The sequence below is a fragment of the Bubalus kerabau genome, chromosome 17, assembly GCF_029407905.1.
Source record: "Bubalus kerabau isolate K-KA32 ecotype Philippines breed swamp buffalo chromosome 17, PCC_UOA_SB_1v2, whole genome shotgun sequence".
Classification (NCBI taxonomy): domain Eukaryota; kingdom Metazoa; phylum Chordata; class Mammalia; order Artiodactyla; family Bovidae; genus Bubalus; species Bubalus kerabau.
In genome coordinates, this window is record NC_073640.1 from 68,943,401 (window position 1) to 68,958,969 (window position 15,569).

The 15,569-nt window shown below is 46.0% G+C and overlaps 1 protein-coding gene across 6 annotated transcripts in view; it reads right to left on the reverse strand.

Moving 5' to 3' along the window:
• Positions 1–1,069: 1,069 nt before the first annotated feature.
• ZFP28 (ZFP28 zinc finger protein) overlaps positions 1,070–15,569 on the reverse strand; it is a 33,063-nt gene continuing 18,563 nt past the window's right edge. For 5 of the 6 annotated variants that reach the window (XM_055553690.1, XM_055553687.1, XM_055553686.1 and 2 more), the window contains one exon: positions 1,070–5,621. In XM_055553690.1, coding sequence (XP_055409665.1) covers positions 3,916–5,621 — 1,706 coding nt within the window. In that variant the 3' untranslated portion in view covers positions 1,070–3,915. The remainder of the gene's footprint in view (positions 5,622–15,569) is intronic. The other variant, XM_055553688.1, reaches the window with a different exon arrangement.

Consider the following 15,569-nt stretch of genomic DNA (forward strand, 5'->3'; position numbering starts at 1 on the left):
GCCGTCTCCGGGCTCGCAGTGCGCGGGCGCAGCTGTCAGGCGCAGCGAGCCGAGACTTGGGCAGCTGCGGGCGATAGTGGGCGGGGTCACAGGGTGCGTGGAGCGCGCAGGCGCATGGAGCCTGAGGACGGCCTAGGAAGTGGGCGGAGCCTCCAGGATAGACGGAGGTTGGAGATTTCAGATTTCTCCTGATACTTTATGACTGTGTGTACGTATGTGGTGGCTGGGATCGGGGGCAAGGGGAGGCAGGTAATTTCCAAAAGTCTGCAGGTTGAAGAGGGCTTCCCAAGGGGCGCTAGTGGTAAAGAACCCGCCTACCAATGCAGGAGACTTAAGAGACACCGGTTGGATCCTTGGAATGGGAAGATACCTTGGGGCAACCCACTCCAGTATTCTTGCCTGGAGAATTCCATGGACGGAGGAGCCTGGCAGGCCACAGTCCATAGGGTCGCAAAGATTCGGACACGACGGAAGCGACTTAGCCCGCACAGGTCGAAGAACTGACGTTTCACTTTAATTATCTAATTCACTTGTAAAACACCATCACATTTACCCTTGAAGCCAGCATTTCTCATCGCAGTTAGTTTTTGCGGTTGCAGAGTCGGACACGACTGAGCGACTGAACTGAACTGAACTCCAGCCCCTGTGCGCAGTGGGCTTGTGATCCTGCTGTATCATGAGAATTCCTTACTAATAAAACATGGGATTTCGTTTCTCTTTTGATCTCTTTCAATGAGTCCTTAATACACAGCTTCTCTGTAGTTCTGAGAATCACCCTGTAGAATCACCAATTTCTACATGAGAACAAAAGATGACTTCAACTTCGAAGTTACAGTATTGGAAGGATACCAGGGGCCTTGAAGATTTAAAGAACTTAACTAGGATGTGGGGAAGCAGGAATCATTTTAATGCATCAGATAGGTAGAGATGCAGAAATATTTAGGTTACTTCCAAAGGCTGACTCAGCACCACCTGTTTGCAGTCCAGGAGTGATATTCCACATCCTTAACAGCTAGTACAAGGAGGGGCAGAGCCAACCAAAATGAAGAGTGAACTAAAAGCAAACATCCCTTATGGCCTGTGAAAGAGAAAGTCGCTCAGTCATGTCCCGACTCTTTGCGACCCCATGGACTATACAGGCCGTGGAATTCTCCAGGCCAGAATACTGGAGTGGGCAGCTGTTCCCTTCTCCAGGGGATCTTCCCAACCCAGGGATTGAACCCAAGTCTCCTGCATTGCAGGCGGATTCTTTACCAGTTGAGCCATAAGGGAAACCCATATATGAAGCCTAATATTGGCCCCGAGTTTCCAATCAAAATACAAAGAATGAAAAATCTTACTGGCTTGTTGTACTGTCCAACAGAACAATAAAAATGAAGAAAGACAAAGTGCCAACAAAGAGCTAACGTGTGCTAAAGACAAAAACAGATTTCAATATATATATATTGAAAAAATACACATATTGGGTTGGTCAAAAACTTAATTTGGGTTTTAACACAGAAAACCTGAATCAACTTTTTAGCCAACTCATATATAGACACACATGCACACACACACATATATTAAATATTTTGACTCTATATGACCACAAGATCATTTTACACATAAGGTTCTGCAAATCACATATTTAATATATTGTGTACAACAATACTCCATAGGAGCAAACATAGAATTTCATCTTTATACTAACTGGACAATACTGTATTGAATAATCACAATGTCATCAATCTGTGTTGTAATTAAAACTTTGCAATCAACATTATTTACACTTATATATTTATTCCAGTGGGATGAAACTCCTAGATCTAGAGTTACTGTTTCAAAAGGAATGCATGTTTATAAAGCGGACAGGTCATGCCACGTTGCCACCCCAAACCAGAGCAGGCACATTGACAAGGGTAATGATGACCAGCCTCCTGTTTTCCACACTGATACAGGTACAGCATATTAACCAGGTTAGATTTTAACCCATCTGAGAGTCAAGATTTGTACTAAGTTTGTAACTTTCTGACCAATGGGCTTAAGAGCCTAACACGTGTTCCTTATTGGAGCTCTTCGAGCACGACGCATCTGTTGGCGTGCACCGCCTGTTTCCCTGCTTTGTAACTTTCTGACCAATGGGCTTAAGAGCCTAACACGTGTTCCTTGTTGGAGCTCTTCGAGCACGACGCATCTGTTGGCGTGCACCGCCTGTTTCCCTGCTTTGTAACTTTCTGACCAATGGGCTTAAGAGCCTAACACGTGTTCCTTGTTGGAGCTCTTCGAGCGTGACGCATCTGTTGGCGTGCACCGCCTGTTTCCCTGCTTTGTATGTGTCGCAGCGCTCTGTTCTTACATGACACATTTATTCATAAGGATTGTTATTTTCTACTAGTTTTCTATTACATCTTTTTGGCACCTTCTGCCATGCCAAAGTTGATTTAAATCTTTGTATGGGCTGGCTTACTGTCTTCATGTCTTCCAGGGCTCAATGCCCCCTACTCAGTAAAGCCTTTCTCCTTTCTGTGTTTGGTGGTGGTGGTTTAGTCGCTAAATTGTGTCCGACTCTTTGTGACCCCATGGACTGTAGCAGCCAGGCTCCTCTGTCAGTGGGATTCTCCAGGCAAGGATACTGGAGTGGGTTGCCATTTCCTTCTCCTGGGAATCTTTCCCACTCAGGGTTTGAACCTGCATCTCCTGCACTGACAGGTTACACCCAGGGAAGCCAATCTGATTATAAACCAAAACGTTTTTTAAATGTCCTCCTATGTTTGACAAATCATCCTTCCGTGTTTTCCACTAAAACTGTCAGAACAAACATATCCTACTGGGACCCTGTTGTGAACGGCAATTTATAAATATTTTAATGGTAGTACTTCATCTAGAAAAATATCGTTATTTCTCCTTTTGTGGACATTATTTCCTCGTATTTCCTATTGTTTGATGCTTTAGTAATATCCTTTCACCTCTATTCAAAACTTGCTTTAGAGTTTTTCTTATTTTTGATGGGAGAGTTGTATTATTCTCAAATAATTAGAACCTTTTGTATATTTTTTTTCTCTCTGCAGGGGACTGCGAGTTGGCAAGCTAGTAAGTAAATGCTTGAGGTTTTGCGGATGACAGTGTCTCTGCTGCAGCTTCTCAGCTCTGCTGTTGTGGCCTGACAGCTGCCCCAGGCAGCATGTAACCATACTGTGAGCCGTGTCTGTGAGCCAATCAGGCTTTACTTATGGACTCTGAAATTTAAATTTCATGTAATTTTCATGTTGTCATAAACTATTATTCTTTTCACTTGTTTCTCCATTAAAATGATTTTTAAAAATTAGGCCATGGGCTGTTTGAACAGTCAGTGAAACTTGGGCTGTGAGTCTCACAGTCCAGATCAATTTGCCTGAAGGTTAGTGGTTCCTTAAGTTTAATGGAATTTACTCCTAAGCCCTGGTGACTTTAAATGATCAAGTCTTGCTGAACGTTAAGTAATTCTCTTACCAACAAGGTCACAGCATCTCACATAGGCAGATAAATGAAAAGCCCCAATACTAACTCAGTATTATGGAATTGAGTTTTAAACCAAAACCGGAAAAGCCTCACTGACTATCTTGAATCACCCTTTCCTGATCTAAAATCCTTAGCTTCTTTCTGTGCATTGTTTTTCGTCAGTTGCCAATGGTAACTTTTCCGTGTCCAAAACTAATGTTCCATAAAGAGCTAACATCACTCATCCCTTAGTATGGACCACTGGTCCTGCTACATACATCTTACACATTCACCGATCTGAAGGATCGCATCACCGATTTTTACGGGAGGAGTAAAAGAAATTCAGCGTTCAGTTTCACTGGCAATCTGAAGAGGAAACAGGACAAGAACAGGACAGTCCTCAAGGAAGAGGGAGACGGGGTTTGAAGTGCGGCCATCGGCGGCCTGCAGAGCGGCGTCTCAGGACGGCAGGGATGGCAGCGAGGGCGGGCTCCAGAGGAACGCAGGTAAGAGGTCCGCGGGCCGCGCCGCGGGAGTGGGGTGCGCGGGCGCGTCTCCCGGGTGCGTCCGCGTGTGTGCGAAGTGCGAGCCCTGCCGGAAGGCTCTGCGGCTCCTCCTGGGGCCGTGCGGCCTCTCCCCCGAGTGCACCCTCTTGTGCTGGTTGAGGTGGCCGATCTGGATGAAGGTCTTCCGGCACTCCTTGCACTCGTAGGGCTTCTTCCCGGAGTGGATCCTCTGGTGGACGCTCAGGGACTGCCGGTGGCTGAAGGCCTTGCCGCAGGCGCTGCACTCGTAGGGCTTCTCGCCGGTGTGGCTCCTGCGGTGGCAGATGAGGGACGACTTGGTCTTGAAAGCCTTCCCGCACTCTGTGCAGCCGTAGGGCCGCTGGCCCGTGTGAAGCCTCTGGTGCTGGGTACAGGACGAGTTGTCGCCGAAGGCCTTCCCACACTGCAGGCACTTGTAGGGCTTCTCCCCTGTGTGGACGCGCTGGTGCTGGACCAGGTGCGTGGTCTGGCTGAAGGCCTTCCCGCACTCCTTGCACTCGTACGGCTTCTCCCCAGTGTGCGTCTTCTGATGCTGGGCCAGGTGGGCCTTCTGGGTGAAGGCCTTGCTGCACACCTTGCAGGCGTAGGGCTTCTCCCCGGTGTGGATCCGCTGGTGGGTGGCCAGCTGCGAGCTGATGCTGAAGGCCTTGCCGCAGTCCGCGCACTCGAAGGGCTTCTCCCCGGTATGGATCCGCAGGTGGCTGGCCAGGTGGATGTTCTGCCGGAAGGCCTTCCCACACTCCTTGCACTGGAAGGGCTTCTCCCCCGAGTGCACGCGCTGGTGCTGGGTGAGGGAGGCATGGTGGCTGAAGGCCTTGCGACACACCTCGCACGCGTAGGGCTTCTCCCCGGTGTGGATGCGCTGGTGCACGGTCAGCGAGGAGCCGTAGCGGAAGGACTTGCCGCACGCCTCGCACTTATAGGGCTTCTCCCCGGTGTGGATGCGCCGGTGCTGGTTCAGCCCGATGTGGTCGCTGAAGGCTTTCCCGCAGTCCAGGCAGTCGAAGGGCTTCTCCCCGGTGTGGTAGTACCTCCAGTGGCGGACGAGCGACGTGTTCTGGATGAAGGCCTTCCCGCAGTCCAGGCACGCGTAGGGCTTCTTGCCCGTGTGGCACCGCTGGTGGCGGGCGAAGGAAGAGCCGTCGCTGAAGGCCTTGCCGCACTCCTTACACGCGTAGGGCTTCTCGCCCGTGTGGATCCTCTGGTGCACGGTGAGGGACGAGCTCTGGGTGAAGGTTTTCTTGCATTCCTGACATCTGAAGAGCTTTTTCCCTGTGTAGATTCCCGCATGTTTTATCAGCACTGAGTTTGGGGGCAAGGCTTTCTTAACCGAGTCAGGGCGGTGGACTCCCTCTTCTGAGACGTCCAGGTGGAACCACCTACCTGGTCTGTTATATGGACACACACTCTCTTCAGAGAGGGTGTTGTGGTGAGCGACTGCCTCCTGCCCGAGTCGTGTCTCCTGACTTGCCAGCTTCCTTTCAAACACACGTTCAGCGTCCCAGCTTTCTCTGAGTGAGGAACGATCTACGTTAGTGTCTGAAGTTCTGTCTGTCACCACTTCAGCAAAGGAACTCTGCTTTGAAAACAACTCCTGGGTTTCCTCTATACACTGCTGGCCTGAAAGATAAAAGGGAGATAAACAAAAAACAAACACTCCCTTTATCCTACACTGGAGAAAAGAGGAATCTGCCAAAACAGAAACTGTGGAGAAACTCACTGGTGAATGAAACCTGAATGAAATTTACTAAACGCCACACCTCACACAAATGGAAAAGTGAACTCACTGGTGAATGAAACCCTGATGAAACCAGTAAACTGCAACTTTAAAACACGGGAAAGTGAACTCACTGGTGATTGAAACCCTAAAGAAACCACTAAACAGTGCACCTCTGACACACAGGAAAGTGAACTCACTGGTGAGTGAAACCCTAATGAAACCCACTAAACCATGCACCTCTGAAACATGGGAATGTGAATTCAATGGTGAATGAAACTCTGATGAAACCAGTAAACCATGAACCTCTGAAATACAGGAAAGTGAACTCTCTGGTGTATGAAACCCTAAAGAAAGCTGTAAACCATGCACCTGTGAAAGACGGGAAAGGACACGCACTGGTGAATGAAACAACGATGAGGCCGCAAAACCACGCACGTCTGACACGGGGAAAAGTGAATTCCCTGGTGAATGAAACCCTAAAGAAACCAGTAAACCATGCACCTCTAAAATACAGTAAAGTGAACTCACTGCTAAATGAACCCTAAAGAACTTACTAAATCGTGTACCTCTGACACATGGGAAAGTACACTCACTGGAGATGAAACCCTGAGGAAACCAGTAAACCATGCACCTCTGAAAGACAGGAAAGTACACTCACAGGTGAATGAAACCCTGATGAAGCCGCAAAAGCACGCACCTCTGACACACGGAATAGCGAATTCCCTGGTGAATGAAACCCTAAAAAAACCAGTGAACCATACACCTCTGAAACACGGGAAAGTACACTCACTGGTGAATGAAACCCTGATGAAACCACTAAACCGTGCACCTCTGAAACACGGGAAAGTGAACTCACTGCTGAAGGAAACCCTGATGAAAAGGATAAACTGTGCACCTCTGAAACATGAAACAACTCACTGGAGAATGAAACCCTAAAGAAATTACTAAATCGTGTACCTCTGACACATGGGAAAGTGCACTCACTGGAGATGAAACCCTGAGGAAAGTAGTAAATAGTGCACCTCTGACACGGGTAAAAGTGACCTCAGTGGTGAATGAAACCCTAAAGAAACCAGTAAACCATCCACCTCTGACAGATAGGAAAGTGAACTCACGGGTGAAGGAAACCCTAAAGAAACCAGTAAACCATGCACCTCTGAAACACGGGAAAGTGAACTCACAGGTGAATGAAACCCTGATGAAACCACTAAAATGTGCACCTCTAAAACAGGTGAACATGAACTCTCTGGTGAAAGAAACTATAAAGAGATCATTAAGCCATGCACATCTGACACACGGGAAAGTGAACTCACTGCTGAATAAAACCCTCATGAAACCACTAAAATGTGCACCTCTCACACATGGGAAAGTGTACTTACTGGAGATGAAACCCTGAGGAAAGCAGTAAATGGTGCACCTCTGAAGACAGGAAAGCACACTCACTGGTGAATGAAACCCTGATGAAACCACTAAATTGTGTACGTCTGGAACACGGGAAAGTGAACTCACCAGTGAAGGAAAACCTAAAGAAACCAGTAAACCATGCACCTCTGACAGAAGGCAAAGTACAATCACTGGTGAATGAAACCCTGATGAAACTACTAAACCACGCAGCTCTGACACACGGGAAAGTGAACTCACTGGTGAAGGAAACCTGATGAAAAGTATAAACCATGCACCTCTTAAACATGAAAGTGAACTCACTGCTGAATGAAACCCTGAAGAAAGTACTCAAATGTGTACCTCTGACACATGGGGAAGTGTACTCACGAGATGAAACCCTTAGGAAACCAGTAAATGGTGCACCTCTGAAAGACAGGAAAGTACACTCACAGGTGAATGAAACCATGATGAAGCCGCAAAAGCACGTACCTCTGACACATGGAATAGTGAATTCCCTGGTGAATGAGACCCTAAAGAAACCAGTAAACCATGCACCTGTGAAACATGTGAACGTACACTCACTGGTGAATGAAACCCTGAGGAAACCACTAACCTGATTAAATCAGTGAACCACACACATCTGACACACGGAAAAGTGAATTCCCTGGTGAATGAAACCCTGATGAAACAGTAAACTGTGCACCTCTGAAACATGTGAAAGTGTACTCACGGTTGAAAAAAACTGTAAAGTAAACATTAAGCCATGCACCTCGGACACACCAAAGTGAACTCACTGCTGAATGAAACCCTAAAGAAATTACTAAAACGTGTACCTGTGACACATGGGCAAGTGTACTCACTGGAGATGAAACCCCGAGGAAACCAGTAAACGGTGCACCTCTGAAAGACGGGAAAGGACACTCACAGGAGAATGAAACCACGATGAAGCCGCAAAACCACACACCTCTGACACACGGAAAAGTGAATTCCCTGGTGAATGAAACCCGAAAGAAACCAGAGAAGCACGCACCTGTGAAACACGGGAAAGTACAGTCACTGCTGAATGAAACCCTGATGAAACCACTAACCTGATTACATCAGTGAACCACACATGTCTGACACACGAAACAGTTAATTCCCTGGTGAATGAAACCCTATAGAAACCAGAAGCCACGTGCCTCTGAAACACGGGGAAGTGAACTCACTGGTGAATGAAACCCTAAAGAAATCACTAAAATGTGTACCTCAGACACATGGGAAAGTGTACTCACTAGAGATGAAACCCTGAGTAAACCAGTATGGTGCACCTCAGAAACACACGAAAACTGAACTCACTGGTGAATGAAACCCTAAAGAAACCACTAAACTGTGCACCTCTGACACAGGGGAAACTGAATTCACTGGTGAATGAAACCCTGAGGAAAGCACAAAACCATGCACCTCTGACAGATGGAAAGTGAACTCACTGCTGAATGAAACCCTAAAGAAATTACTAAAACGTGTACCTCTGACACATGGGAAAGTGTACTCATTGGACATGAAACCCTGAGGAAACCAGTAAACCATGCACCTCTGAAAGACAGGAAACTACACTCACAGGTGAATGAATCCATGATGAAGCCGCAAAACCACGAACCTCTGACACACGGAAAAGCGAATTCCCTGGTGAATGAAACCCGAAAGAAACCAGTGAACCATGCACCTGTGAAACATGTGAACGTACACTCACTGCTGAATGAAACCCTAAAAAGCACTAAACAGTGCACCTTTGGAACACGGCAAGGACACTCACTGGTGAATAAAACCATGATGAAACCAGTAAACTGTGCACCACTGAAACACGTGAAAGTGAACTCACTGGTGATTGAAACCCTAAAGAAACCACTAAACAGTGCACCTCTGACACACAGGAAAGTGAACTCACTGGTGAGTGAAACCCTAATGAAACCCACTAAACCATGCACCTCTGAAACATGGGAATGTGAATTCAATGGTGAATGAAACTCTGATGAAACCAGTAAACCATGAACCTCTGAAATACAGGAAAGTGAACTCTCTGGTGTATGAAACCCTAAAGAAAGCTGTAAACCATGCACCTGTGAAAGACGGGAAAGGACACGCACTGGTGAATGAAACAACGATGAGGCCGCAAAACCACGCACGTCTGACACGGGGAAAAGTGAATTCCCTGGTGAATGAAACCCTAAAGAAACCAGTAAACCATGCACCTCTAAAATACAGTAAAGTGAACTCACTGCTAAATGAACCCTAAAGAACTTACTAAATCGTGTACCTCTGACACATGGGAAAGTACACTCACTGGAGATGAAACCCTGAGGAAACCAGTAAACCATGCACCTCTGAAAGACAGGAAAGTACACTCACAGGTGAATGAAACCCTGATGAAGCCGCAAAAGCACGCACCTCTGACACACGGAATAGCGAATTCCCTGGTGAATGAAACCCTAAAAAAACCAGTGAACCATACACCTCTGAAACACGGGAAAGTACACTCACTGGTGAATGAAACCCTGATGAAACCACTAAACCGTGCACCTCTGAAACACGGGAAAGTGAACTCACTGCTGAAGGAAACCCTGATGAAAAGGATAAACTGTGCACCTCTGAAACATGAAACAACTCACTGGAGAATGAAACCCTAAAGAAATTACTAAATCGTGTACCTCTGACACATGGGAAAGTGCACTCACTGGAGATGAAACCCTGAGGAAAGTAGTAAATAGTGCACCTCTGACACGGGTAAAAGTGACCTCAGTGGTGAATGAAACCCTAAAGAAACCAGTAAACCATCCACCTCTGACAGATAGGAAAGTGAACTCACGGGTGAAGGAAACCCTAAAGAAACCAGTAAACCATGCACCTCTGAAACACGGGAAAGTGAACTCACAGGTGAATGAAACCCTGATGAAACCACTAAAATGTGCACCTCTAAAACAGGTGAACATGAACTCTCTGGTGAAAGAAACTATAAAGAGATCATTAAGCCATGCACATCTGACACACGGGAAAGTGAACTCACTGCTGAATAAAACCCTCATGAAACCACTAAAATGTGCACCTCTCACACATGGGAAAGTGTACTTACTGGAGATGAAACCCTGAGGAAAGCAGTAAATGGTGCACCTCTGAAGACAGGAAAGCACACTCACTGGTGAATGAAACCCTGATGAAACCACTAAATTGTGTACGTCTGGAACACGGGAAAGTGAACTCACCAGTGAAGGAAAACCTAAAGAAACCAGTAAACCATGCACCTCTGACAGAAGGCAAAGTACAATCACTGGTGAATGAAACCCTGATGAAACTACTAAACCACGCAGCTCTGACACACGGGAAAGTGAACTCACTGGTGAAGGAAACCTGATGAAAAGTATAAACCATGCACCTCTTAAACATGAAAGTGAACTCACTGCTGAATGAAACCCTGAAGAAAGTACTCAAATGTGTACCTCTGACACATGGGGAAGTGTACTCACGAGATGAAACCCTTAGGAAACCAGTAAATGGTGCACCTCTGAAAGACAGGAAAGTACACTCACAGGTGAATGAAACCATGATGAAGCCGCAAAAGCACGTACCTCTGACACATGGAATAGTGAATTCCCTGGTGAATGAGACCCTAAAGAAACCAGTAAACCATGCACCTGTGAAACATGTGAACGTACACTCACTGGTGAATGAAACCCTGAGGAAACCACTAACCTGATTAAATCAGTGAACCACACACATCTGACACACGGAAAAGTGAATTCCCTGGTGAATGAAACCCTGATGAAACAGTAAACTGTGCACCTCTGAAACATGTGAAAGTGTACTCACGGTTGAAAAAAACTGTAAAGTAAACATTAAGCCATGCACCTCGGACACACCAAAGTGAACTCACTGCTGAATGAAACCCTAAAGAAATTACTAAAACGTGTACCTGTGACACATGGGCAAGTGTACTCACTGGAGATGAAACCCCGAGGAAACCAGTAAACGGTGCACCTCTGAAAGACGGGAAAGGACACTCACAGGAGAATGAAACCACGATGAAGCCGCAAAACCACACACCTCTGACACACGGAAAAGTGAATTCCCTGGTGAATGAAACCCGAAAGAAACCAGAGAAGCACGCACCTGTGAAACACGGGAAAGTACAGTCACTGCTGAATGAAACCCTGATGAAACCACTAACCTGATTACATCAGTGAACCACACATGTCTGACACACGAAACAGTTAATTCCCTGGTGAATGAAACCCTATAGAAACCAGAAGCCACGTGCCTCTGAAACACGGGGAAGTGAACTCACTGGTGAATGAAACCCTAAAGAAATCACTAAAATGTGTACCTCAGACACATGGGAAAGTGTACTCACTAGAGATGAAACCCTGAGTAAACCAGTATGGTGCACCTCAGAAACACACGAAAACTGAACTCACTGGTGAATGAAACCCTAAAGAAACCACTAAACCGTGCACCTCTGACACAGGGGAAACTGAATTCACTGGTGAATGAAACCCTGAGGAAAGCACAAAACCATGCACCTCTGACAGATGGAAAGTGAACTCACTGCTGAATGAAACCCTAAAGAAATTACTAAAACGTGTACCTCTGACACATGGGAAAGTGTACTCATTGGACATGAAACCCTGAGGAAACCAGTAAACCATGCACCTCTGAAAGACAGGAAACTACACTCACAGGTGAATGAATCCATGATGAAGCCGCAAAACCACGAACCTCTGACACACGGAAAAGCGAATTCCCTGGTGAATGAAACCCGAAAGAAACCAGTGAACCATGCACCTGTGAAACATGTGAACGTACACTCACTGCTGAATGAAACCCTAAAAAGCACTAAACAGTGCACCTTTGGAACACGGCAAGGACACTCACTGGTGAATAAAACCATGATGAAACCAGTAAACTGTGCACCACTGAAACACGTGAAAGTGAACTCACTGGTGAAAAAATCTATAAAGTAACCATTAAGCCGTGCACCTCTGACACACAGGAAAGTGAACTCACTAGTGAATGAAACCCTAATGAAAACAATAAACTGTGCACCTCTGAAACATGAGAAAGTGAACTCAGTGGTGAATGAAACCCTGATGAAACCACTAAACCAAGAACCTCTGACACACGCCAAAGTGAACTCACTGGTGAATGATACCCTAAAGAAATTACTAAAATGTGTACCTCTGACACATGGGAAAGTGTACTCACTAGAGATGAAACCCTGAGGAAACCAGTAAATGGTGCACCTCAGAAACACATGAAAGTGAACTCACTGGTGAATGAAACGCTAAAGAAACCACTAAACCGTGCACCTCTGACACAGGGGAAACTGAACTCACTGCTGAATGAAACCCTGATGAAACCACTAAACCACGTACCTCTGACAGATGGAAAGTGAACTCACAGGTGAATGAAACCCTAAAGAATTACTAAAACGTGTACCTCCAGCACATGGGAAAGTGTACCCACTGGAGATGAAACCCTGAGGAAACCAGTAAATGGTGCACCTCTGAAACACGGCAAAGTACACTCACAGGAGAATGAAACCATGATGAAGCCGCAAAACCACATACCTGTGACACACGGGAAAGCAAATTCCTGGTGAATGAAACCCTACAGAAACCAGTAAACGATGCACTTCTGAAACATGGGAAAGTACACTCACTCATGAATAAAACCCTGATGAAACCACTAAACCGTGCACCTCTGACACGGGAAAGTGCCCTCACTGCTGAAGGAAACCCTGATGAAAAGTATAAACCGTGCCTCTCTGAAACATGAAACTGAACTCACTGGAGAATTAAACCCTAAAGAAGTTACTTAAACGTATACCTCTGACACATGGGAAAGTGTACTCACTGGAGATGAAACCCTGAGGAAAGCAGTAAACAGTGCACCGCTGAAAGACAGGAAAGCGCACTCACTGGTGAATGAAACCCTGATGAAACCACTAAATTGTGTACGTCTGGAACACTGGAAAAGAACTCATGGGTGAAGGAAACTCTACAGAAACCAGTAAACCATGCACCTCTGACAGACGGGAAAGTGAACTCACTGGTGAATGAAACCCTGAAGAAATTACTAAAACGTGTACCTCTGACACATGGGAAGGTGTACTCAATGGAGATGAAACCCTGAGGAAACAAGTAAACCATGCACCTCTGAAAGACGGGAAAGTACACTCACAGGTGAATGAAACCATGATGAAGCCGCAAAGCACGCACCTCTGACACACAGAATAGTGAATTCCCTGGTGAATGAGACCCTAAAGAAACCAGTGAACCATGCACCTGTGAAACATGTGAACATACACTCACTGGTGAATGAAACCCTGAGGAAACCACGAACCTGATTAAATCAGTGAACCACACACATCTGACACATGGAAAAGTGAATTCCCTGGTGAATGAAACCCTGATGAAACCAGTAAACTGTGCACCTCCGAAACATGTGAAAGTGCACTCACGGTTGAAAAAAACTGTAAAGTAACCATTAAGCCATGCACCTCGGACACACCAAAGTGAACTCACTGCTGAATGAAACCCTAAAGAAATTACTAAAACGTGTACCTGTGACACATGGGCAAGTGTACTCACTGGAGAGGAAACCCCGAGGAAACCAGTAAACGGTGCACCTCTGAAAGACGGGAAAGGACACTCACAGGAGAATGAAACCACGATGAAGCCACAAAACCACGCACCTCTGACACACGGAAAAGTGAATTCCCTGGTGAATGAAACCCGAAAGAAACCAGAGAAGCGTGCACCTGTGAAACACGGGAAAGTACAGTCACTGCTGAATGAAACCCTGATGAAACCACTAAATTGTGTACGTCTGGAACACGGGAAAGTGAACTCACGAGTGAAGGAAACCCTAAAGAAACCAGTAAACCATGCACCTCTGACAGACGGGAAAGTGATCTCACTGGTGACAGAAACTAAAGAAACCATTAATCCATGTACCTGTGACACATGGGAAAGTGAACTCACTGCTGAATGAAACCCTGATGAAATCACTAAACTGTGTACGTCTGGAACACGGGAAAGTGAACTCACGGGTGAAGGAAACCCTAACTCACTGGTGGATGAAACCACTAAACCGGGCCCCGCTGACACAGGGGAAACTGAACTCACTGGTGAAGGAGACCTGATGAAAAGTATAAACCAAGCATCTCTGAAACATGAAAGTGAACTCACAGGTGAATGAAACCCAGATGAAATCACTAACCTGATTAAATCAGTGAACCACACACCTCTGACAAACGGAAACGTGAATTCCCTGGTGAATGAAACCCTGATGAAACCAGAAGCCATGTGCCTCTGAAACACGGGGAAGTGAACTCACTGGTGAATGAAACCCTAAAGAAATCACTAAAATGTGTACCTCAGACACATGGGAAAGTGTACTCACTAGAGATGAAACCCTGAGTAAACCAGTATGGTGCACCTTAGAAACACACGAAAACTGAACTCACTGGTGAATGAAACCCTAAAGAAACCACTAAACCATGCACCTCTGACACAGGGGAAACTGAACTCACTGGTGAATGAAACCCTGAGGAAAGCACAAAACCATGCACCTCTGACAGATGGAAAGTGAACTCACAGGTGAATGAAACCCTAAAGAAATTACTAAAACGTGTACCTCTGACACATGGGAAAGTATACTCACTGGACATGAAACCCTGAGGAAACCAGTAAACCATGCACCTCTGAAAGACAGGAAACTACACTCACAGGTGAATGAAACCATGATGAAGCCGCAAAACCACGAACCTCTGAAACATGGAAAAGTGAATTCCCTTGTGAATGAAACCCTAAAGAAACCAGTAAACCATGCACCTCTGAAACAGAGTAAAGTGAACTCACTACTAAATGAAACCCTAAAGAAAGCACTAAACGGTGCACCTTTGGAACACGGAAAGGACACTCACTGGTGAAAAAAACTGTAAACGAACCATTAAGCCATGCACCTCTGACACACTGGAAAGTGAACTCACTGCTGAATAAAATCCTCATGAAACCAGTAAACTGTGCACCTCTGAAATAGGTGAACATGAACTCACTGGTGAAAGAAACTGTAAAGAGACCTTTAAGCCATGCACCTCTGACACAGGGGAAAGTGAAGTCACTACTGAATGAAACCCTCATGAAACCACTAAAATGTGCACCTCGCACACATGGGAAAGTGTACTCACTAGAGATGAAACACAGAGGAAAGCAATAAATGGTGCACCTCTGAAAGACAAGAAAGCACACTCACTGGTGAATGAAACCCTGATGAAACCACTAAATTGTATACATTTGGAACACGGGAAAGTGAACTCACGGGTGAAGGAAACACTAAAGAAACCAGTAAACCATGCACCTCTGAAAAACGAGAAAGTGAATTCACAGGTGAATGAAACCCTGATGAAACCAGTAAACGGTGCACCTCTGACA